Source organism: Tetrao urogallus (assembly GCF_951394365.1).
Source record: "Tetrao urogallus genome assembly, chromosome: 2".
NCBI classification, from domain to species: Eukaryota; Metazoa; Chordata; class Aves; order Galliformes; family Phasianidae; genus Tetrao; species Tetrao urogallus.
The window spans coordinates 94,812,596-94,838,822 of record NC_136814.1 but is presented as its reverse complement, the minus strand read 5'-3'; the positions used below and the strand labels follow the sequence as shown (position 1 = coordinate 94,838,822).

General features: G+C 43.1%; 1 protein-coding gene across 1 annotated transcript in view; it reads left to right on the top strand.

Annotated features, from left to right (window-relative positions):
- Positions 1 to 674: 674 nt before the first annotated feature.
- MBOAT2 (membrane bound glycerophospholipid O-acyltransferase 2) overlaps positions 675 to 26,227 on the top strand; it is a gene marked incomplete at both ends in the record, with an annotated part of 83,399 nt that continues 57,846 nt past the window's right edge. The window contains 3 exons of the mRNA XM_079532830.1: positions 675 to 746; positions 15,215 to 15,360; positions 17,866 to 17,943. Coding sequence (XP_079388956.1) covers positions 675 to 746; positions 15,215 to 15,360; positions 17,866 to 17,943 — 296 coding nt within the window. The remainder of the gene's footprint in view (positions 747 to 15,214; positions 15,361 to 17,865; positions 17,944 to 26,227) is intronic.

Sequence of the window (26,227 nt, the reverse complement as noted above, 5' to 3'; positions counted from 1 at the left end):
CCAGACGCGGCGCACGACGCCGCGTGTCCGCGCTGCAGCAGGGCTGGGCACGGCGCGCCCGGAGGGCCTTCCCAGCTTCGGCCGCGCGTGGCCCGTGACGCGAGCCGACCCCGGCCCTCGCTCGGCAGAGCCGCATTCCGGAGGGCCGCTGCCCCGCCCGCAGCCCCGCGGCTGCCGCCGGCCCCCGGGAGGAAGATGCCGTTTCCTCTCAGGTGTTCCCGTCTATTTTTGAGCGCCCTCTCCGCGCCCCTCCCGCATCCTTTTCCCCTCGCGGCCGCGGGGCGAGGCTCCAGGCCGGGCGCGCTACCTGAGCGCGGCCACGGACCCACCTCGGCGACGGGCGGCCCGGACGAGGCCGGCCCGTCCCCGCGCCGCCCCGCACCGGCGCCGCCCCTCCGAGCTCCATCTTCCCCCTCCCGCACCCCGCGCCGGCCCGGCGAGGGGCGGGGATTGGGCGAGCCCTCCCGTCACTCCGCGCTCGCGCCGCGCTCCCATTGGCCGCTGGCGCCGTCAGTCGGCGGCAGGGTCGCGCCGGCCCCTTGTTGTCACGGCGCCGTGCGGGGCTGGGGCTCTTCGCGCCGCCGTTGTTGCCGCCGCCGCCACCGCCTCGGGCGCCCGGCAAGGAGCGATTCCTCCGGCTCCGCCGCCCGCTCTCCCGGCGCGGGTGAGACGCCATGGCCACCAGCACCACGGGCTCCACGCTGCTGCAGCCCCTCAGCAACGCCGTGCGCCTGCCCGTCGACCAGGTGAGGCTGCCGTGACGCCGCCCGCCCCGCCGGGGGCACGCGAAGCGCGGGGCCGCCTCGTTCCCCCGGCGCTGCGGGACCGCCCGCCTCGCGCTGAGAGCAGGTGCGGCCCACCGCCGTCCTCGCCCCGCCGGCTGCGCGCTGAGGCCGCGGCCGAATCGCGGGCATCGCCCCCGGGGCCGCTCCGCCGCCTGCGGCCGAGCTTGGGGTCCCGCAGCAGGGATGTGCGGCGGCGCGGCCCCGAGCTGTGTGCGCGGTGTCGGCGGCCGGGCGGTGCCGAACGGGACGGGACAGCTTGGCGAGTAGCCGTCGGGGGAGCGGGGTCGGCCTCCTCCGTCCGCGGGATGTTTGTGTGCCTGTAGGTGTGTCGGTAACTTCCGAGTGAGTTCTGTCGATCTTATGGCAGCGGGAGTGCTTAAAGGAAGAAAATGCTTCTGTTAGTGCGTGAATGAATGGAACGGGACGAGAGAAGCAGTCTGCCGTCCCGTGAAGGGATGCTGGTGCCTGGGCTTCACGGCGCACACCTCGCGGGTAGGAAAGTGATTTGAAATGAAACCCAGAGGAAGGAGCGCGTCCATCGACTTCTGAGCTACCTTCTCTTCTCTGTTTCTCTTTCTTCCGTGTGTCTGAGATGTAGGTGAGGTAACCACAGGTGCATGGAAATTCCTTCCAAAAAGCTGCTGGAAGCGGGCAGGTTTCAGTGGAGCTGGCTGTGATGGGGTGGATGCTGAGCGCTGCTGGCACTGCCTCCTGTGGGTATGGCTCTGTGGCTCCGTGCTGTGTGCTGCTGCCATGGCTTCACTGGGAAATAGGGGGTGGAGTAAGAGGTGATCACCTTTTTATGGCGTGTTACCGCTGTCCTCTTATCAGCTTATCAGCTACTTGTAACTGAAGTCTTAAACTTAGTGTTTTAGTTTTAATTTAAGAGCTTTTGATATGGCATTCTGGTGGTAATGAGGTTACTTCTTATCAAAGCCTGGAGATCTTACCTGTTTTGAGTATGTTGCAACAGATGCTCCTGTAAGGGTGTTTTTGCAAATAACTCTGCTTGAGCTCTATGAGTTCTTGGGGGTTATTACAATGGTGGATGGCTAAACATAGGGTTTAGAATATTACTTTTATGATAAGCATTAAAAAATGTGTATATGTGTTTTTTCTATATCAGTGGGCTGATCAGTATTAGTATCAGCCCTGCTGGGTAGGGAGAGCTTTGACTACAAATAGGGTATGAAGAGTTACAAAATTATGTTGCACTAAGAATGTGCCTTTAACTGATTCAAAAAAGAGCAACAAAAAGCAACGCTGTGGGTTAGGGCTTTGTAGACTGTCAGTTGGAGAGCATGTCTCAATAGTAACTGTGTAACACAGAGAGAACAGGGAATGTGTTCTGTGTCAGGGAGGCAAAGGTGGTGGAGAGCGTGAGGTCAGAGAAAGGAAGTGCACCCAGAGGTTGTGTGTGGCACTCAGTGACACTATATGTGCACTGGGTATGGAAACAGAGCTGTGCTTGGGGAAAAGGAATGAATGAAGAGCTCCTGATCAGTGCATTGTTTCTGCCATCCAACTCAAAGTCCTGCTGTGATGGGTCCTGCCATGAAGCAGGCACTGAGAATGATATGCTGTGCCAGTGGTTAGAACCAGTGGATAAACAAGATTAGGCTTTATTTATCTACTTCTCTATTTTGGTTTTTACCACAAGTAGATGCTAATATTTGTATCTAAACTATTGTGGTTTACAATTAAGCAATTACTCTCTGTAACGATCCTGGTCTACGATCTTACTGGAGGCGAAGGTGTGTAACTGGGAGGCTGAGTCCAGGCAGTGTGGCTGTGCTGCTCTGCTGGCTGGGTGGGCAAACAGATGAAAGAAACTTGCCTGGTGGCACAGAATGTAAGTTGAAATTTCAATTACAGGTGAAGCTGATATCTCTAATTTTGACCTGATTTTTTGGGTGATTGGATGAAAATTTATGTGTGGTTTGAGTGCAAGAAAGCAGATGGACTGCTTCTGGTAGAATGAGAGGCACAGATCTGTTTGAAACAGTGTGTTACAGAATCATAGGGGTTGGCAGGGGCCTCTGGAGATGACCTAGTGCAGCCCCCAGCATGCTAGCTGGTACCAGCCTGGAACATGGAGGATGGCAGCTCTGCCAGAGCCACTGGGTATGCTTGTGAGACCATAGAATATCCCAAATAGGAAGGATCAGTGTGTCCATCTCCTGGCATCACACAGGGCTATCCAAAAATCAGACTGTATGTCTGAGAGCACTGGGGCTGTGCACGCTGCTCTGGGGAGCCTGTTCAGTGCTTGACCATCCCTGGTGAGGAACCTTTTCCTGATATCCAACCTGAACCTCCTTCTCTGTGTTGCACGAGGAGAGCTCTGCTTCTTTAACGATTTGCTCTTCATGAGCTTTCCTCTTGGTAGTGAACCACCAGTTGGCTACTGGGAAGGAAGCTTGTTCCTCTTCTGTAACTACCCTGCACAAGGTGTTATGCGATGATTGGCTGCTGTGTTAACTCGTCCTTTGACTCTTTCCTGCTCTTGTACGAAGTGAAGTGAAATGCTTGCTTTGAAAACCAAATGTGTTTTGTGGTGGGCTGCTGCTTCTGCCTTCATTCAATCCCTTTGTTGCTTTCAATCTTAAGATGCTGGGGAAGATGGCTGGTGTGATCAGCAACCTGAGTCTGTCTCTGTAGATTTGGGAAGTCAAACATGCAGACCTTTTTTTGTATATAGTTATAGGAAAAAGAAATGCACTCTGTGGGGTGAAAACCTCTATCTTCTCACTTCTTGGAGCAGCCAGGTTTCCTGCTCAGCAGGGGAAGCATCCTGTTGACAGCTCTGTGTCTTGGGTCCCTAAAGTTAATGAAGAGTGAATGCATGTAATTGCCCACAATTCTCCCTCTGTCTTGTTTGACAAGAGAGGGAATAGGAGAAGTTATGTCATTCCCTCCCCTTGCAGCTGGTGAAGTGCAACAATAATTACCAGGAAGGCTTGGCTGCTGAAGGTTTTGTTGCATAATGCATCGAGGTTGCAGCTCTCAGTGTTGTGTTACAGCCTTGTCTCTCACCTAGGCTTCTAGTTTTCCCATCTATGCTCCTGTCATGCTGGCGTCCCTGCTGCTTGCTTCTTCCTGCAAGGGGAAGCCTTGGCAGGCAGCGTGCTGGGCTGCAGTCCATTTCTAGCTTGGTCTTGCTGATGACAATCCCTTGTCTCTTGGTGTGCCAGCTCACCTATCTTCATATCTGAGAGATTTAAGTCAGTTGTGAGCTGAGGGTGGTCCTAGGAGAGCAAAGCTTGGCTCAGAGTCTTTGTTCTTTCACTGCTTCCACCAGAGGGAGCAAAATTTGAATCAGAAAATCGGCAAAAATTAGTTGAAATATTCCTGCAGTTGATTTGCCATAGAAACAGACAGCAGTTACAGGGGAGTCGCTGGGCAGCAGGGATGGGAGCTGGGTGATGCCGGTATGTGAGCATCAGCTGTTGGCACTTGTCTGAGAGATCGATGTGGAGATTGTGGGGCACGGGCTGGAGAACTGGATCTGCTAGCTGCAGCCATCACCTTCCAGATAAGATCAGCAGAGCTGCAGTGTTTTTTAACAGACGTCACCAAATTTCCTCACTACTTATTTCTACTCATCTCTTGTTGTTTTTTTTTCTGTTCCCCTGACAGTAATTTTAGCTTTTATTTGAATAATGTGCTCATTTATGTAGACCAGATAGCATTTTCTTCAGGAGTCCCAGAATCGAAATTGACCTTTTTAAAGAATAGCCATAAAGATCTCAATGAACCTTATAAACTTCATACCTTACTGATTGTGAGCAAGGCTGCTACACCTCTGCATTGCTTGCAGCACACGTGTCCTGGTGCAAAGTACCTGAGCTACTTCAGCACGCCTTGAATGCAGCCAGTTCTGCAAAAAGCAGTGAACACTGACATATGTTGAGCCTCATATTTCTCCTGGTTGCCTTCAAGAAGGGTAGGCAGGATTATTTTTCCCTTGGGTGTTCCTATGAATTGTGCATTTCTTAAATGCATATGACTGGAAAAATGCAACTATGATGTTTTGCAGCATTTCAGTACCTAAAGGGAGCCTACAAACAGGAGGGGAATCAATTCTTGAAAGGGTAGATAAGAGCAGGACAAAGGAAAATGGTTTTAAGTTGAGGGAGGGAAGATTTAGGTTGGATGTCAGGGGTAAGTTTTTCACTATGAGAGTAGTGAGGTACTGGAACAGGCTGCCCAGAGACGTTGTGGATGCCCCATCCCTGGAGGTGTTCAAGGCCAGACTGGATGGGGCCCTGGGCAGCCTGGTCTGGTATTAAATGTGGAGATTGGTGGCCCTGCCTGTGGCAGGGGGGTTGGAGATTCATGATCCTTGAGGTCTCTTCCAACCCTGGTGATTGATTCTGTGATTCTGTGATTCTGTGATTCTGTGATTCTGTGATTCTGTGATTCTGTGATTCTGTGATTCTGTGATTCTGTGATTCTGTGATTCTGTGATTCTGTGATTCTGTGATTCTGTGATTCTGTGATTCTGTGATTCTGTGATTCTGTGATTCTGTGATTCTGTGATTCTGTGATTCTGTGATTCTGTGATTCTGTGATTCTGTGATTCTGTGATTCTGTGATTCTGACTTTGGATGCTTTGGAGATGAGCTCCTGCTGGAGTTTGGGTAGAAGACCAGGCATGGAAGTTATTTTGCTTAGCAGCCCGGTTGCCTGCAGGAGGCATTTGGACACATCTCATAGCTCTATGGGATGCTGGGAAGTTTTGGGCATTAGCAGTGCTGTAGTCTGCCTTGTTTTCTGCCAGGCCACTGCCACAGCCTCCTGAGGACTGAAATGCTTGAATCTAATGAAAGCCTTTTTGTTTAAATATAGAGGAGAAATTAAAATGTTTGTGTAAATGTCCAGAACATAGATGCCTAGTTTTGTCTTAGAATTATTTAACTATATATATTCAAGGGAGGTTCTAGTTAGATCTTAGGAAACATTTCTTCTCCAATATAGTGGTCAGTCATTGGCACAGGCTGCCCAGGGAGGTGGTGGAGTCACCGTCCATGGAGGTGTTCAAGAACCATGGAGATGTGGCACTGAGGGACGTGGTCAGTGGGCACGGTGGGGATGGGTTGGGGTTGAGCTAGATGATCTTAGTGGTCTTTTCCAACCTTACTGAGTCTATGATTAAAAAATGGAAAGTGGTAAAGAGCATCCAAGCTTTATTCTGTTAGTGACTTTCGCTGATGTAACCCAGGAAATGTATGAGTAATAGAAGTGAGTAAAAGTGGTACTGATGGGTGTGTGAAATGCAAACGTTGAAGTAAGGGAGTGGTAGGACGAGGGCTTTGTGTCCCTCCTTTGCCCTGTGCCTCCCATATCTGCTGCTAGCAGTCAGAAAAATGAAGGGTGGGTGGTGGTGTGATTTCCACTGGCAATGGATGGAGGCAATGAGTGATCAGAAGCAGCAAGAGGTGCTGTGCTCTGCATTCTGTGTGCCATTCCCTTTAAATGGATGTTTCAGATATTTCACATTTCCTAGTGCAAGAGTGGTAGGCACTCTGCTTTCTTCTCTTCCACTCTTTAAAAGGAAAGTTCAGGAATATGCCATCAAATAGCTCTGGTCTCTTTGCAGTTGCACTTTTCCTGGAATCCAGTGTTTGAGGCAACACCTGCACACTGTGCTCTGGGTGATGCTGGTTGGAGTTGCACTGTGTGAGATGTATAGAGAAGGATGAAATTGCTGGGAGAAGAGGAAAAGAAAAAAAATTGGCAGGAGACAGTGACTGCCTTGAAGGAAGGAGTGGGAGCTGACAGAAATGGAGAGAAGGCAGCAGACGCCGATTGCAGTGCTGGGAATGATGAATTGTCTCTTAAGTGCAGGGAAGACTTAGTGCAAAAAACGAGTATGTCTCTGTTTATTTCAGGTTTATGAACACTGTTGCGGAGACATGAAGGATACAGCTACTTAGATTTTTTAATTCATGCGGAGGAGATGGTGGATTTTCCCTTTGATACAGCCTTGATCGCTTTCATAGTAGGGATTTCTCCAGGTTTTTGTGAAGTAATGGGAAACCTGAAAGATAATTACAGCCCAGGATTTCTCCAGCGAGCAGCTGAAATGAACATGCTTTTCCTGAGCAGTCTGGAGTTACTGCTTTGCTTTGCTCGATCTTTTTCCTCATCCTTACGCAATTCATTTAGCTGCTGTAAGAAAGAGTGCTTACTGACTGGTGCACGAGTCACTCCTGCATCCAGGTGCCGTTCAGGAAGTGCTGCAAAAGCACCATGTCCTGGGATGCTGAGAAGAAATGCTTAAGTGCCCAGAGAACAGGTTAATAAAGAAAAACCATTAAGGCACACTAAGGATGACAAGAGTAACTTGTTTTGCAGAATGAATAGCTGCTACTGTGCTGCTTTGTTTGTTTTTGAAGAGCTGCTGTTGTAAATCAGCTGTACTGCAGCTATACAGCTCTTCTTCCTCGGAGGGCTGTGGTGGGCACAGTGCTGCTTTCAAAGAGTTCTGGAAAATGCTCACGTGTAATTCACCAGCCTCAATACTTGTTTCTTTTTAACACCTGTTTGTCTTTTTTGGCCTGATGAAGATCTGTGCTGCAGCCTTAATTATGACATGTTTAGGAACAGTTAGGGATGAGATTTAGTAAGCATGGTGACTGTGAGTTCACAGTTGGACTAGGTGATCTTTGGCCTTTTCCAGCACTTAGGATTCTATGTCTTTATCAAGCTGCTTATTTTGACTTGTGCACTTCTCATGAGTAAAGATTCCCCTGCTTTTTTCTTGTTTTCCAAAGGGAGTTCAGGCCGTGGGGTTTCATTTTCTTTTGGAAGATAGGAAGACTTACACAGCCAGGTGGAATCCTGTTTGCCTAATGCATGCATCTTTCCAGTGCCACTTTTAAGGGGTGTGCTGGTGCAGTTCTTCACTATGAATATTTCACTTGATGCTACTTTTCAAGGTGAAGAAGTACACGTCAACATCAGGCATTGTTTTTTGTATTTTGCGTTCCCTGTTGCGAATAGAGCAGCTGGGCTATTTCTATTTATCTACTTCTTTTAAATGATCATTGTAATGATATTTTCAACAGCCAAGCCATCTTTGCAAAGGAGCCATACCTCTGCCTTCTACCCTGGAATAAGATATCCAAAGTGGAAGATGCTGCTTCGGGCTGGCTGTAACAGTGCAATGTTACTGCAGTACGTGGGGTTTGGGTGTTTCTATTTATGTCTCATTCAAGTGGCCTGAGCTGAAGAAGGTGCTCGTGTTTTGCAGCCTCTTAGGTTGTGTAACTACAGTTGGTGTCTTCCGTACTGGTAGTGCTTCCTCTGTAGGTAATTGCTATTCTTTCTGACCTGCCTTCTGCAGGGGTGATACTCTTGATTTTTACTTCCTCCTGTCTATCATTTAACAAGGAACCCACAGCTCCCTGGGCAGCTGTGCCAGGGGCTCACTGCCCTCTGACTAAAGAATTTCCTCCAAACTTCTAATCTAACTCTCCTCTCTTTTAGTTTAAAACTTCTCCCTTCGTCCTGTCGCTGTCTTCGTGTGTAAAATGCCAGTCCCCTTCCTGTTCATAAGAGGCTCCCTTCAAGTGCTGGAAGGCTGCACTGAGGTCTCCACGAAGCCTTCTCTTCTCAGGCTGAACAAGTCCAACTCTCTCAACCTTTCTTCATGGGAGTGATGCTCCAGTCCTCTGACTTCCTGCAAATAGAAATGATGGAGAAACCAGTGAGATCCTGTCCTTTTTCCCTTTTTCCTTCTGCAAAGGAGCTGACCTTAATGTTTTAGTGATGGGTGGAGAATGTTTGTTTTACTTGCTGAGTAAAGGGACTGCTGCTGTTCCTGGATTTCTGCAAGCTTTATAAACAAGGGTTACTGTTGAAGTGGGATTTCAGTTTCCATTTCTCGTATACCAGAGTATAATAGTAGAGCAGAGGTTGAGAGTACATGTTTATGGTTATAACTGGGAAGAATACTCCCAGATATGTTGGTTATTTTTTCAAAGGGCTAGAAAAGTGAGTTACAACAAAAGTCAGTGTATGCTCTAGATAAGTATTACTCGAAGTATTACACAGGTTGCTCTGAAACTAATACCTTGTATTTATTTCCATGGAACCTAAAGAGAGCACTGACACTACTTGACAGAAGAAATTCTCAGCTACAAAGCATTATTTTTCATCATAGCCACCACCATCGGCTCTGCATTTTTGCCAATGATGAACAAGAACCTGCATATTGCATTCATAAAATCTGCATGGCCATCCAGAATGGAGCTTGTCTTTCACATTGCTGTCACCCCTGCTGAAATGCACCACCTACCCCTCAGTGTGCTCACATCCACTGTTTGATCTCCATAAGCATTCACAAATGCCAATGGGTGCCATTTTTTTCTGTATGGAGGCATTCAGTGACACACCTTTGCTTTATAGACACTTCCATGTCAGACACCATTGTGTCAGAGTGCCTCTCTGCTGCCATCTGTCACAGCAACGAGTAATGGAATGTTGATGGGAAGGTTCAACCTCTACTGCTGTACCACTGATGTCTACTTCTGATGTTGTGGGCCAACATAATAAAGTATTACTTTTGGAACAGCCTTTGTAAATAAAAGTTTGCCATTCAGATGCACATTTGACTATCTTGTGTGTTGCTTATACTCCAGAGGCAGAGCAGAGATCAAGGTTAATAATGTTGTGCATGCATGTGTGATAAAAAGCCACATTTTGGATAGCTCAGTAGCTGAATGGGTCTTAGTTTGGAACCACAGTTTGTCAACAGAATCCTGGACTGTTGTTTTGATGCTGTAAACACTCGCGCCTTTTTAGACTGAGTTCTGCAATCCTTAACTGGCCAAACCAAGTTTTGCTCAGCAGAAGCAGCATGTTAGGTTGTCATTCATGTAGGGATGATATGGGGAGGAAGGGAGAGGGAAATGAGACCACCACCAAAAATACCCAGGCTTTAGCACAGTTTCCACCTTTGGAGCAAACTTGCTTCCTAGATTTTGGCTACTGCTGTGTACACGTAGATGTTCAAAGCTCAGTGCCTATTATCAGATAATGCTACACCCTTATGAGCTGAGCAGGAAGAATATTGTTCAGTTGCCTTCTTTCCACCCTTGAATGAGCACTGGTTGTTTTCAGTGTAAAATGCATATGTTGTTCTCCAACATGATTAAGAAATACAAGTTAAAAATTGAAAGCTGGTACAGGAAATAGAGATAGTGTTAACATTAGTCATGTCTGTCTTTGTTTTGGGCTTCAGTCAGCTTGGGAAGACAGCATTCAGAATCTAAGTGCTTAAAGCTGCTTCCTAAAGTTCATAAACAGATGAAGTATAATGGTGGCAAGCTTTTGCCAGTATTATAGAAGTTGGCTAACAGTGGGTAGGGCACAGTCTTAGAGCAAGTGGCTGCTCTTAGAGGAATTGTGCTTGAAGTGTGGTCTGAAAATGGCTGACACTGGGTAGTCTACAAACAGAGCAGCACAGTCTTTGTTATGAAGAACACAAAGTTAACATCTCCCACACTGGTACCACCTAAAATAATTGCTGCTGCTTCACATACTTTTCCTCATATTCCTCATGGGATGAGGTTGAGATGGCAGGAGTGCTGATGAATTGAATCTTTGTCACAGAAGGTGATTGGTATTCTTTGAACCAAAAATGGACTTGAAAGCATCACCATAAGGTTTATGGCCTTTGAATTGAAAGAGGAACGCCCTGTCAGTTTGTGATGTTCTCTGAATGGAACGCTCAAGTATCCTTCAGCTTCATCCGATATCGATGACCTCTGGGATTCTTTCAGACCTTTCCCAAAGAATTGAAGTAAATTACTGGACACTTTGATTTTCATTCTTGCCATGGGATTATTTTTTTGACGGAGAAATTGATTGTTGCTTTCATATAGTAATAGTTGTCACTTTTGGTTTCTTAGTGGTTTGGCAATAGGCAATTACAGGAGCATCGTGATTGTTCTTTTTCTGCTGGATGGAGGTTAGAAATTGGACAGGAGAGCTGTGTGTACTGCTCTTTGGGTGCTGTAGGGAAGCATCAGCTCTCCTGTGTTGAAAGGAGCTTTTGGGGAACATCTGTAGATGTTTTCAAGTCTTCAGCTGATGGCTTTGGGGAAAGGGAAATGCCTGTGACTTAAGTGGCATGAAGAGCACTATGGAATGGGCAATGATATGGGACTTCTAGGTGTTACCGTCGTTAAAATCTTAATCGGTGCATAAAAATTGCACAGCAGTGTATTAAAAACGAGTTTGAGAGAAATGGTCTTCTATATTTCAATCTAATGTGAACTTCCAATAAACCATTAATACTTTTTAGATGCTGCCTATGTCAAAGATGGGCTGTTTGTAGCAGTTCAAATTGTTGTTGCTAAAACTCTGAGACTGAAAATCCTGAGCAGTCGGTAACCTTGTTCTTCTTTTCCTTATATAAGGAATAGATTCCTCAAATGCTTTTCTTGAGAAACGGAGTGTTTTTACAAATGCAGGTCACAAATTGTATTTAAACATCTAAAAATCTAGAATCAATGTTTTTTAAAGAAGTTTTGTGACAGACTTTCTATTGACATTTGCACAGTGCATGCAAGTGGGAAATTTGACATGTAGATTAATGCATTTTACAGCTCAATGAGTTTACTAGAACAGCTGAGTTCAAATAGCCCAAGCATGGAAACTGGTTTGTACTCATGTGGCACTGTCACGTTTGGCACAAAAGGTGCAGGGAAGCTGTGCTGTACCACTGCTCTTGCACCAAAACAGCGGATTGAACTTGAAAATTGCAAGGATACGTGTAGCAAGTTTTGAAATAAATAATATTTCCAAGAGGGATTTGATAGGCATCTATGTCAGTAGTTACTGGATGATCATTGCTGATCATTTGTGCCATCATTGTAAGTCGTTGGTTTTTTCAGTTCTTCCATGTGCACACAGCAGCAGTAATGGAAAGTTATATGGGGAGTATAGGGGTTACAGTCCCTATAAGCTCAGCTTATATGGTCTGTAGCCTGAAGAGGTCAAAAACTCTATTTTTCTTTCATAGATACACTGAATTACAACACCTTGGGGTGAAACTTCCTGTTCCACACATTGGATCAGGTATATATATATATTTTTTTACCCCTAAGACTTTAGCTTCTAATGGATCCAACTTTTTATTCCTCCATAAAACCTGAGCTGCTTGTAAGAGTGGCTTTTATGACTGAAGGGAGACAACTAGAGTTGGGTTTGTGGAATGAATCATGCTGCCTTCATGGTGTTGTCTTTGTTCCTTGTGGGCGTTCTGTTCCAGTCTAACCAATTCATGAGGTGTTTAAAAGTTGTATTCTGCCCGTACTCAGAACGTTGTAAGGGTTTGATGTAAGCTTTCAGGAGGTACCCAAGTCTATCACTCCCAGATGTTGAGGTTACCGTATGTGATATTTGCCAGCTGAATAGCTGCTTGGCTGTGCACGTGTTTTCTGGGTAAGCTTGCACAGTGATGATATCCAGCCCTGCCCTCTGAGTGACTGTTTCATTTGCCTTCTGGCAAGAGGGTTCACTTTCATGCTGTATTTCAAGGCAAGCTGTATGTCTGAGATGGTCGTGCAGCTCAGGGCAGAGCTCTTGCTAGCTGAGGCCAAGTGAAGATGGTGATTGAGAAAAGGCTGAATGTTGAATTTTGCTTTGTTTGCATCAAGTCCTGTGGTGCAATAGGAGTGTATTTGTAGGATGTTGATGCTAATGAAGACCCATCACTGATGCTGTGATGATTTTAGGAAATTCTGCTGCTGAGGTCTAGTCCACAGGCCAGATGTCCCATTTCCTTTGGAACGTATCTTCTGGTTCAGTTCAGGTTAAATTACAATATGTATGTATCTGATTTGTGTGGACGCTGCTGTATCATGCATCATCTTTAAGTGAGGATGTTTGGAGGCAGCTTTCAGCAGCCCGCCTGCCTGCCCTGCAGCGTGGTATAGATGCTGGAATTGGAAGTGAGCAGGATGGGCTTTGGAAGCCTAGAGTCTCTCTTTACTTCCTATAGGACCAGCAGGGGGTTAATCTTATTTCCATGTGAAATGAGTTGATACTTTTGATAGCTGGAGTGGCAGGAATCTGTGCTTTGGGCTGAAGCAATAACTGGTAATTGCAAACAGGTGAGCATCGAGTTTGTCGTAGAAATGCCGTGTTTTGTTTCTTTTTAAAATGTAAGCAATCAGATATTCTAAGTGTCTATGAAGTGAATGGTTAGCCTGCAGTAGTATATGTTTAAACATCAGGAGGAGTGTTTAAACATCAGGTGAGGATTATCTGACTGTGATACAGCCCAGCAATGGTCACAACTTCTCTTCATGTGATCTCCTTTCCTCATTCAGAATACGGATCCTCCTGCTTTGCTGTTTTTCACATCTGTATCTGCCACAGAGTTCTAGTGATCTAGAGAAATAACGTAATGAAAATGTCATCGTGATGACTTTAGGTTTTACTTGTGTTCTGAGCTGCTTTGGGCCTTATTTATAGGAATGCTGAATATTCATAAGAGCAGCTGAAGCTGTATTTTCAAAGCACAGCTCCAATTGAAGTTCTGTTGAAAGTACTGACTGAAAAGCCAGGCACTGTCTATTGGAAATTAGGCAGCTGAAATTAGTGGGCATTTAGTTTACACTTTGGACTTTCATTATCTTGTATATTCTTCCCATGCTGTGGTCATATCTGCATAAACATGCCTGTGGGGAAATGTAAGATTTTGTATTTGGTGTAGATGCAGATGGTAAGTATTCAATGGCTTGGAGGATACAGGCAAAAACTGGGCAACTGTCCATGTGCTGAATGAAGCAGAAATCCAGCTGGGGAGAACAGAGGAGCACTACCAGGAGGAGGTATATGTAAAGGCTAAATGGGAGATGCACGGTTTTCAACTCTTAACTTGTGTGTATTTTGCTTTTGTAAATATGTATTTAAAGCTTTGGGGGCACCTGGTGTAATACAAGGCTGTAAAAAACCATTGGTGTTTTCTAAGCCATATTTCTGTGCCTTGTGAGGCAGATATTAGGGGTGGATGGGTAGGGTTAGGAGGTGGCCCCGAGGTGCTGTGTGAATGTTGTGGTGGTGTCTTTTGTGCATCCCAGTGCGCGTCCATCTGTGCATTTTTGGGAAGAGCAGTTTAAAAGCACTCCCTGCTAACTGCGGAGTCACTTGTGAGCAAGGATTTCAGAACAGGCTTGCGTTGCTTAGGTCATTTGTTTATGAATTTCAAAGACTGTAACCTGACATCCTTAGATTTCTGTGCATTTTTGTGTCAGTTGGGATTATTCCGTGTCCCTAAACCTACAAGTTTATCCTGAGTTGTAAAGCTCAGGGTCTGCTGTTTAGCTTGTCCGCTCCTGTAGAAACAGTGGTACGGGTTGGAGATGCTGAGCGTTTCTCCCCTTGCCATGGCAACCATAGAAGCCAGACCTCGTTGCCTTTTCTCTCCCAGTCCTTGCCACCTTGCTTTCAGAGGTAACCTCTTCTCTCATTTCCCATCCCAGTCTGCCTGGGGTGTGAGTTCTTGGGGTCGCAAACAGATACAGTGCACATAATGCCATTTCTATCAGAACATAGTTAATTACTTGGGCTTTTTTATTTTTCGTCCCCTCTGTATATTTGATCAGTTTGTTTTTTTCAGTGGCTCATTAAATCCAACTGTTTTGTATGGAACTTTTGCACAAAACCCAGAAACTCATCCTGACTTATAAATCTTCTTTTTCATTCGCATCAGTGCGTATAATGGAGAAAAAAACAGGTCAAGTTATGCCCTGGAAGAATATCCCCTCATTCATTTAGGATTTTTCAGTTACTGCTAAAAGCATAATGTAAATGTGGGAGTAAGCAAATGGATGGCCAAGCATAAGTGACAGTTGAGTTTAGGGAACCTGCTCTGTTAAGAAGAGCAGCGCTGTGCCCACAGCTGCTTTCCCTGTTAGCACTTAATGCTTGTGTAACTCGCTGGTGCAGAAGGGTTTGGAGTAGTACAGTAGAAGGGGAATTGTTCCTTGCAAATGGGAAACCTACGGATGGTTGAGAAGATGAGTTCTGTAGGTTGTGGTTGCAGGTTGTCCCAAGTTCCACTCCAGTAATTAAGTTTAAAAAACAAACAAAAAAAAAAAACAAAAAAAAACCAAAGCCACATCTTCGCATTACTGAGAAGTGTAAATGTGCCCGTGATTGAGAGAAGAGTGGTTTGGTGTACAGAACTTGTTTGATATGTGCCCAGATTGCCTCTATAGCTTTGAAGAATCCTTTCTATGTGGTTGCTGGTGGGAGCCCTGCTTTGTGCTTGGTGGAGCTCTGAAGGTGACGTGCTGTGAGAAGAGCTGTGGGAGAGCCCAAAGTTCTGCCAGTTGCAAACTGTTTATGGTTTGTCAGCTAGTTTTAATACACAAGTGTGAGAATTGTTCTTTTTCTTTTTTATGCAGGTCAACTTCGTAGTGTGCCAACTGTTTGCCTTGCTTGCGGCTATTTGGTTTCGAACATACCTTCATTCAAGCAAAACTAGCCCATTTATAAGACATGTTGTTGCAACCCTCTTGGGCCTTTATCTTGCACTTTTTTGTTTTGGATGGTAAGTTGCACTTAATTTCACTTCTAAAGGATTCATTAATTTTTCATGCCTTGTTTGCAGAAAGTAATGCTTTTGTGTGAAGAACATTACCTGTGTTTTTTAGTTGCTGCAAATGTACAGCGAGTGCCTTAAATTTTCTGAAGTGCAGAAGTTTTGAAAGAGCTTCCATTTGTGAGCTGGTAGCTAACACTCTCTTGTAGTTTTGGGATGATGGAGCAGGTGCAGCTTAAATGTGCTTGGAAGGTCTTCTCTTGGGACACTGTGCAGATGTGGTGAGAGCATTTCTCCTCAACATTATCTGCATGCACTAGCTCTCCAGGTCCTCTTCTGAGTATTGAATATCATCTGACTTGTTACAGGAAGAGTACACTGCAGAGCTGATGATGTTCCCAAGTAGTATCAAGCCCCTGAAAAGGAGTTGTTCTTGGTTTGAGGGTTTGGGGTACATTAATGTATATTTCTTTTTGTTTTATAGGAGGAGTTTTGTTTAAAAACTTAAATTTTCTCTGATTGCTGCTTTCACATCTTGATCTTTGCAGAGCATACGAAGACAGAATAGTAGGGCTAATAAAGGGAATGCATTTAGTTGAGTGTTTTTTCTTTTTTCTTCTTCAAAAATTGAAATGGCTCTCATCTTCCCAAGCTGAATTAAGAGCCAGTTCAGTTCACTGCACTGCAAGCAAACTGCTTTTGCAATTTTGAGTATATAGGGGGCTTAGATTTACACTGATTGTAAGGAATTAATCCCTTCCTCAAGCTGGAGTGTGGGTGCAGATGGGAAGATGCATACAGCACGTGCACACTGTGTGTCTGTGCACAGCGTGTATAAATAAATCTTGGATTCTAAGCCACAGATTTGGTCTCTACTTTGACACCTTATGGAGGCTGTCCAACATTATTTGATAGTATTATTTCTAAATTTAGGAAACATCAAACTTTTACTCTTTGGATTTACACATGCAATTTACTTATATATGTAACTAACTCCCATGCATTTATTCAACTTTTGGCCCTGGTATTTTGCTTTGAGCAATCTGCTGTCAAAGACTTGAGGTCCTAGCTGCAAACAAGGAGAATGATACAGCAGATGTGTGTGGTTTTGGTGAGAGCTGTGTAAGCTGCAGAAGCACATTTTGTGTCTGCATTGCTTTGGAAGCAGAAATCATTAAGTGTAGTTGTAATGACAAGTGTAACCAAACCAACAGCACGGAAGGCCTCGAATACCTCTTGTTTATAACTAAAACTCACTGTTCTGTACAGTATTTAGATGCATCTCATATGATTGATCTCATATTAAAAAAAAAAAAAAAATTAAAAAATTGCTGCTGTTAATGAGATTTGTACTGAAAGAAATATATTTTCAGGGACTGTAATCTTGACACACTATCCATGTCAATCTGAGCTTCTTCAGGCTTTATTGCAATGTATCCCTCCATCTGTCTAAAAAGCAACCTTCCTGACGTGATGTTTTCATGTCTTTGTTATGTGGTGTTGCTTATATGTGGTTGATCGGAAAAGAAAAAGTGAATATGTTTTTAATGGGCATTTGTACGTGATAAATGGGCATTTGAATTTTAGGTAGCCATAACTTAAACAAGGGCAGCTATTAGTGAAGCATGGCAGCAAGTACGGATTGGATCTTCCATTGGAAGTTATTTTTCAAGGTCAATCAGTATCCAAGTGAATTTGTTTCCATGAGATCATCATGTTTAGTCTTCTCGCAGGTCCCTTGCTCAGTAGCTTTTAAGGTATCACATAATGAATGAATGAGGAGTGAAATTATGCAGTTGCTGACAAGCTGGGGAAAAAAAAAAAAAAAGCAGATCAGGAGAACAGAACAGGAGCTACTTTGAGGCTGCTTTTCATGGGGGAAAATCCCAAACTAGATCAATGTATCACTTGAGTATATGTAAATGTTACTGAGCACCAAGCTGAAGGTGTGAATCAAGTTTGATTAAGGATGAAATGTTGTTCCCCATCCCTAGTTAGCTATTGACCACTTGGGGCAAGGAGGCTGGCTGGGCACATCTGCTGTACTTACTGCCTGGGAAAAGAAAATCTTCCCTCATACTGATATTGTGCTTACTGAAATATGGTTGGCCTTATCTGAGATCTGTTGTTGCAGATAAGTGAAGGGGCAGATATGGGAACTAAGCCACAAAACATTCATGTTATTTACTTATGAAATAATGCTGGATGAAAGTATTGTAAGGCCTGATAATTAAGATTATCAACACTTTATATTCTTGTTTACTAGCTGGAGAATTCTAGTTAACTCTGTAGTCTTTGCTCATTATTACTGTCTGTGCTGTGCTAAAGGGGGAAGCTATTGGGAGGAGAGAGGGCTGCTGCAAACCTAAATAGAATGCATTCTAAGTTTTTGGTAAGAAGTGATGGAGTTAGAACTAGAGAAGCCTCCTCAAATTAACATTAAGTAAATAAATAATGTAGTTGATTGTCATTAATGAAAATGCCTTGAGTGATTTTTTATTTTTTTCCTCCTAGGTATGCCTTACATTTTGTTATACAAAGTGGAATTTCCTACTATCTCATGATCATTATAGGAGTGGAAAACATGCACAAGTAAGTTTTTATTCTAAAGCATAATAGTAGAAAAATTAAAGAATGCTACTGTTGTGCTTCCTTGTAGCTATGCATTTGTGCTGCTTTTAGTTGTAGTGGAATGCCCAGATCTTTCAGTATTTGATTTCTGCTAACTGTGAGGGTTTTTTTTCCAGCAGAGAAAATGGTTTATTGGGTATTTTTGCCTCCTTTTTGAATGTCTGAAGCTTGTTATAATTGGCAATATCCACACTGAGACTGGGGATAACAATATTCTCAGCATTCTGGTTTGGTTTTTTTTTTTTTTTTTTTTTGCCATTATTAAATAATGTTAGGTTTCTCAAAAAAATAAGATAATGATACAAATGTATTTTGATAACATCTGTTGCTAGTAGAAGGAAGACGTCTGTCTGAGGAGATATGTCAGTCTGTGAGATATATATTAAGGTACTGTTTGCCATGCTCTTTCTTTTGTAGAAAAAGCACAGAGCAACTGCTGTCTTAGACAAAAATACCATCATAAAATTAAATATGTAGGGCATGATTTGAGGTTTGCTTGAGCACACGATTAGATTAGCAGTATCTGAAGCCATGCAGAACATAGCTTGTTTTTCTTTTTTTAAATTATTCTTGAAACCAGGAAACACATGTCTCTTATTACTGTATGCATATGTTTTCATATTCCACTAGGCCAGAGATCAGGACCAAGTTAGGTTCCCGCACTGTTAATTCCTGCATAAACGCTCAGAACAGCAAATCTGTGCTTGAACAGGTTCCTGATGTGAATGAAGCTGTCAGGAAAGGTGCTGGTAAAAGAATCAAAAAGGAGAACTGCTTTACCCAGGAAGCCAGGGTGACCTTCATGATGCTGTTTGTTATAACGCTCTGCTCCGTTATACTGTTACTGAACAGAACTTTATTCTGTCTCTGGTTGTGAACCACGTTAGGCTCTTGTTTTCAGGATTGCCTGCAATGGCTGACCTAATCAAACAGCTATGGAGGTGAGAACTTCGGTTGGTTGGATGGGCAGTTTGCTCCCTAATTGGGAGGTTGCTTTGGTAAGAAGTTGTTTTGAAACAACAGGTTCATCTTGATTTCTCTTTGGAAATGCAAAGAGGAGGCACTGCATAGGTATATCTGGGTCTTCATCATAACAAATTCTGCAGAATTCTCGTGAAAAGAAATCTCGTGGTTATTTACTTCACTGGCAGTGAGGCAGGTGGGAATGCACGCATTTCATGTTCCTGTGTTGGACTGTGGGAACTGACAAGCTCTGGGTTCTTCTGGCTCATTTTAGCTGGTGCAAGTCTGAGGCTTCATCTGCTGAAATGACTGCTGTGCTATGTGCAACTGTGTGTGTTCTCTTAGCACGGTTGTTCCTCACCTGAGAAGGGAAAACTCAGATTTGACTGCTGGGCTTATGTTGCTGTATCATGGTATGAATTAGGATGCCATTGGATGAAACTAGAAAGCTGCTCTTTCAATGAAGGAAAAAAAACTAACAAATGTAACAAACACTCATTCTTCAAAGTTGATAGAAAAACAAGCCTTATTAGTAAAGCAGTGTTTTTATTTCAAGTAATTATTCCACGAGTTTATTTTACTAGCTGTATTTTAATGCTATTTAAGGACTTTGGTTCAAGTGAAAGCTTGTGCTGCATAGCTATGGAGTATGGCATGAAGGCTGCAATGAACAGTAAGTTTAGAAAATGCACTTGTAGTATAAGGCTGGTGAGAGCATTAGAATGTCTTTAAAGATGGTTGTTGAAACTCAACCTGAATAGAGTTAGTCTGGTGTCTAGTAGTTTTTGAAAGTCAATTCATAGTTGCTCCTTTTAGGTCATTTCTGCTGATACAGCAGTATGAATAGAAAATCTAAGCATCTGGCAGCCTGGAAGCACGGTAGTTCTGCTGCTAGCTGTTCTCTGGCAGCAGCAGAAAAATACTGCTGTAGCTTCCTGTATTCAAAAACCATATTGAGGCTCATACTGCTGAATAAATAAGAGCAGGGCCAGGAAGCAAGCATGAGTGTCAGACTGCAGACAGTACCTGTTTGGGGCAGTTTTGGCCTCCACCAGTCAACACTAGGGTAATGCTTGGATGCTGTCTGGGAAGCTCCAAGAGCTGTTCCTAAGAGGTGACAAAAAAGACTGTATAAGATCATCTCTTTCAGTTCTCACAGTACCCCTGGAGGAGTAGAGTCTCTCGGTGTCTCTATATGTCAGTACCTTTTAGAGAAGGATTACACCCTGTAGTCCTGATGTTCTGCTGTGAAAACAGTACTTTTCACATGGCACCCTGGTTCTCCAGCCCTGAGGCCAGGTGGTGTGGCCCTGCCCGTGTCCTACTGGTAGGTATGTATATATACACCTCTTCAGAGTACTTCTGTATGCCTGCATTGTTTTGTGTTCCACTTCATTGGTGGTAGAAGAGCCCACTGCCTGGCAGTCCCATTTAAGAAGTTACCTGCGCTGTTCATATGCTGGTTAAACTCAGATACCACAGAACACCAAGTACTTATATAGGATGGAAATATGGATTCAAGTGATTTTGGACTGAAAAAACACTTGCATATTATGCAAACTATTCTTCTGTGATAAACACAGCGTGGCTCAGGTGGGCAGGAACCTCTGGATCCATGTAGCACAGCCCTTGCTCAAGCAGGGTGCCCAGCACCACATTCTGGCAGCTGTTGGAAATCTCCAAGAAGGAGACCCTACAGCTTCTGGGCAACCTGTGCCAGGGCTATATCCAGCTTGCATCCAAATTCATTCACTGAAGTTGATTTTGCTCTTCTCCTGCCTGTCATCCTACAGATGAGTTTATGAATTGGGATGTAATTCTTTGTAACAGTACCTCATTCTCTCCAGCCTCTCTAAAATGTGTTTTGACAAATTTAGACTATTTACCAGCTCAGGTGCTATATATTGGGCATACTGACATCCTTACCAAGGAGCAAGTTTTGATGAACTTCTATGTTTTGTAGAACGAACTTTCAGGTCTGGTGCTGACAGTCTTCCAGACCTCTCTCATTTTCCTCATGTACTTCCTTTGGTTCCTTGAAGTCCTGCTGTTCTGCCAAGTTTCTACCTTTGCAATCTTCCTAAGGTATCTGAACTCTCTGCAGCTATTGCTTTTAAATGTTAGTCTTGGCAATGCATGTTGTGTTAAAGATGAAAGCCTCACTTCAATAATGGGAGAGGGAGAGATGTGGAAGAAAAACTCCATGCAAAAAGAAAAAATTGGACATGCCAAGAAGAAAGCAAATCTTATCTTTGTATTTTACAACTTTCAGGGAAAAGTTAATTACTGGAAGACCGGTTATCTGAGATGTGAATTAACTAAAAGCAACTTTCTTTAATACGTAAGTCTTACTTCAATGATGGTGTTTAAGTAAAAAATGGAGTGGTGAACAGAGTTTCCTGAAAAGAATTTGAGGTTATATATTTGTGGTGCTTTTCTGGCTCGGTAGTAAAAATGAAAGGTGTTTAACAAGTTCTCAACTGCAGTACATTTGTATTTGATAACTGATGTGGTGCTAATATTTTTTTTTCTTAGAAATCCTCCTTATCCTTCTGTGTGCTTTTTGTTTTTTAAACTGCTGCTTTCCTTACAAGACAGATCTCCAAATACCAGAGAGTTTTTCCTTGGAGCAGTTGGCTACTGTTGGCTAGTAGCTATGTAAGCAAATTGTGCACAGGTGACTTACTGACAAGCTTTTTAAGGCTTCCAGGCAACATTCTCTTTTGACATAGTTGTTCATTTTATGGTTGGTAAATAATGTCCCTCTGCCTGTGTGGAAAGGAAAGTCAATGACAGGGCTTGCAGTTGCTTCACTGAAGTCAGTAGTTTTCTCAGTGACCTCACTGATAAGGCTCAAGTTCCAGCTGTGACAGTGTAGAAAGTAAATCTGCTCATTTAAAACCAGCCCTTTTGAACCTCATAAATCCACTAACATTAAGCCAAGCAAAGGCATGCTATTGGTGTCTAGTGTTACCAAGCAATAGGTGTGCTATTGGTATCTAATATGTTCTGCCTTACACTTTAGGTTATAGGATGATTGTTTTATTGTTCCAGAAGTCCAGAATTGAACTACAGTAACTTATGAGGTTATTTCTGGATTTAGGGGGGGAAAAAATCACTTAGCTATTTTCTGGCATATTGAAGTTGTAAAAAGAAAGCTCTTGAAGGACTAAGAAAGCTGGGATAACTATTAGAGGTAAGTATTTAATGAGCTTGGAGAGCTCATAGAGTTGATTTTTTGATAGATTCTCATAATTTTGTCAAGTCTGTAGGTTTTAGGCACCTTACTGATTATTACATGGAGTATTTCTTGCATCTTTTATGAAATACCTTCGTTTCCTATCACAATTAGGTGTAATACTTTCTCTTTGGATGACTTTTTTTAAAAGATTTAATATCTTTCTCCTTTGATCAGTTAATGAGGCTGTGGTGGCTTCTCTTCCTAGGTTTCATCCTAGATTTCATCTGACTTCGTAGGTGAAGTGTCTGCCAAATACCATGTAGAAATTGATCAAGCAGTTGCTGCTAGCATTTTGAACTCCTAATATTTTGCTAAAGATTCAATTTCTAAACACTGTGGTGATGGCATTGCCAATACAGTCCATAATCAACAGAGGAAGGCAAGCAAGTAAGCTTAATGTTAAGGACTTGCAGAAATTCAGCTTCTTAATGTGGAAGCTACGATGGAGAAAAGCAAGGAGGGCCTTTTCAAAGGTTTCTCACATAAAGAGTTTATTTTTTAATCTACTTCAACAAAATGTTCATCTAAATTAATTTGCTCATCATGTTAATTGAGGCATTTCATTAAACACCTGACTGACAAATTCTGCTGCATGTCATGATTAGCTGATAGACACATTGGACTTAAGGTTACCCTGCAACTTAAATTGCTGTCAAAACTGTTACCTATTTTTAAAAGTGATGGTTTCAGTGAAATACAAAATGGATCGAGTAAATTGCTCTCACACTCATCCTGTAAGCGAGGGGGAAGATTTATTGTAAGTGTCTTACTTGTATCTTCAGAAATAAGAGAATTCATAAGCTTAAGTGATTTTTTTGAAAGTGGATTTTGAGCTGTTTTTATTTCTTTTTGAGCTTTCGTCTCTTCCAAAGGCCCTTAATCAAGACAAATGTAGGGCTTTTTGTTCCTGTCTCCTTTTGATTTGATCACAAGTGCTGTAGAGTCTATGAAGAACATATGTGATGTGGATAAAGAAGAAATTTTTTATCTCCGAAAGAGGATCTGATGCAGCCTCTAAAATTAGTCATCAAATTCTACAGACTGAAATAACAGTATCTAATAACTGTAAAGAAATGCTATCACATTCTAGCGATAATTTTTAGCAAAGCTAGGGTTGGAAGCCTGCCAGTCTAATTACATTTCTTAGAAGACACAAGGACGTCCAGAGAACTGTAAGTAAGCTGTCAGGCATCACTTCTCAGTTACAAATTTGTAATTTATTCGTGGGATTTGAATAGAGATGTCTGCTACATGGGTAGCTCCCACAGGGCAGCGGCCGTAGTGTGGAGAATACCTGACTCTGAATTTGAAGTATTACAGAATCACAGAATTGTAGGGGTTGGAAGGGACCTCCAGAGATCATCGTGTCCAACCCCCTGTCAAAGCAGGTTCCCTACAGCAGGTCGCACAGGTAGGCATCCAGGCAGGTCTTGAACATCTCCAGAGAAGGAGACTCCACCACCTCCCTGGGCAGCCTGTTCCAGTGCTCCGTCACCTCACTGTAAAGAAGTTCTTGCGCACATTTGTGCAGAACTTCCTATGCTGCAGTTTCCAGCCGTTTCCCCTTGTCCTGTCTCCACTCACCACTGAAAAGAGTCCGGCCTCGCCATTCTGCCCCCCACACCTTAGATATTTATAGACCTGGATCAGGTCCCCTCTCAGTCTTCTTTTCTCAAGGCTGAACAGACCCAGTTCACTCAGCCTTTCCTCATAGGAGAGATGCTCCAGGCCCTTCACCATCTTCGTGGCCCTCCGCTGGACTCTTTCCAAGAGATCTCTTTCCAAGAGATTAGCAGTCGCAAATTGTTCTGCATACACAAAAAAGTCGTATGTATCTGTTCCCACAGTCAGTGCAAGTAAGGTAAATTTATTTGAAATATATAAAGCAGTTGAGAGCTGAAAAATCAGAAGTGTGTTCTTATCATCCAGCCAAGGATAAACTGAAGATGAGAGGAGATCCCATCTCCAGCTTCTGTGGCCTTAAATACCAAGGTGCCTTATTAGATGTATGGTAAAGGCAAAACAAACAGAAAAACCCAAGCAAAAAAACAAACAAAAAAACCAACCTGTTAATATTCCATAATTACAAAATGCATATTTTATTTAAAAGCAATTTAAAAGTCATTTTTTCATCGAAGAGAATCAAATATATCCTAAAAAGTATCAACTCCTACAACACACATAGCAATTTCATTTTCGCCTGTTAGGAATAACTACCAAGCCCAGTGAATGACTGTATTTGGGAGCATATATTAATAGTTAAGAGCAAATAATAACCAGTTTTTCTGTTCGGAAGTGATATGTCTTTTCCCAAAGAGAAGCAATTATGCTCTGTAAGAGAGGATCAGTGGCCATTATATGCAACTGTCTCAGCATGAGCAATGCCATGGGTAATGTAAATCTTAAGGAATGGACTTGCAGTACTTGAAGGGAGCTTACAAGCAGGAGGGGGAGGGCGGTGTGTGACTTTTTACGTGGTCTGATAGTGATAGGCTTTAAACTAAGAGAGGGGGGATTTAGGCTAGGTGTGAGAATGACATTTTTCGCTCGGAGGGCACTGAGGCCCTGGCACTGCTGCCCAGAGAGGAGATAAAAATGTAGGGTGGTTTTTAGAAAATATTACAGAAAATGAGTTAATGGCACTGAATGCAAGATTCCTGTTTTCCTTTAGCTGGGATCTCTTGTTTGCAGTCAGAAGTACTAAAATGCTTGTATGCAGAAGCATGCTAACTGAGAGGTGAGGCACGTGTTTCTGAATAGCAAAATATATGGTCTTGCTGCTTGATTGCCTTCCTAATTGTATGGAGTCTTTGAGACTGCTTTTACAATGCCAGATTAATTTGTTTGCAGAAAAGAAACTAGTGTTTACTTCTGCAGCAGTGTAGCTTAACTCTGTACATGCTCGAAAGGTAAAATGGTTAAAATGGAACTGTTGCAGGTAGCTGAAAGTTATTATTTGAAATAGGTATCACATTTTTGTCAGTTCTAACACCTTTGAGAAATCTTTGTCCTTAAGTGCTGAATGCATCTTTATGTGGTTATATTGCATTCCTGTGTGAATGTCTTAGCCATGCTCAAGAGCTCTGCACGGTATTCCTGTATCCTTCTGGCTCTACCTTGGTTAATGTGTGGGCTAAGGATGAGGATGGGGCATATCCTATTGCTCTTTGAAGTGTACTAGCTGCCTCCTGCATGTTCTTTTCTACCTCAAATTACTCATCAAAATAACTAAAACCTAAAAGCTAACGTATCACAAGTTTAAAAGCAAACAAAACAGAATCAAACAACAACAGCAAAAGCCTAAGAAAGTAACAACAACAACAAAAAACCCACTATCCCTGTTTACTTTTGTGGAGCTTGAAAATTGTGGCTACAAGTACTCCTAAGTTCTGTTTGTTTCTGTAGTAGTTTTGATTGATTTTATTTATCTTTGTAATTTCTTGTGTCTCCTCTATTCTGCTGCCTACCTGCAGATCAAAATTCTGTATTCTGAGGAGTGCGAATGAAAACAACAGGCAGCAATTCCCTGTATGCTGAAGATCTGGCCATTCCAAAAATAGCCATGTAAATAGATGGCTGCCTTCAGTGGCTCGAAAAGTGCACACTTGTCGAAGCAAATAGCTGTGATGGAATTTCCTAGGAATCCTTGTGAGGCTCTTTTGAAAGCATTTGTTTTAAATAGCTCCTGCAAGTTCATCCACTCCAATAATTTCCTGTAACTCTCCTGGCGGTGTTTTGATAAGACTTAATGAGTGACTTAAAACAATAAAGGAGTAACAGCTTGATTTAACATCCTTCTTAAAGCTGAAATGTTTGAATGGAAAGGCCTTTACTGATGATATTTTTGTAATTACAAATGGAGTGAAGATTGGAACTGGAATTTTATTACCTTTTAAAATGTTTGTAAATTTTGAATTATTTTTAAACAATGAAACACATTTATTTATTCTTCCCTGATATGTGTACATAGGGAGGAAGAAGGAAAGACAAAAAATCATAGTCTGAAGCTTTGCAAACCTTGGTGTGGCATTTGTTGCTGAA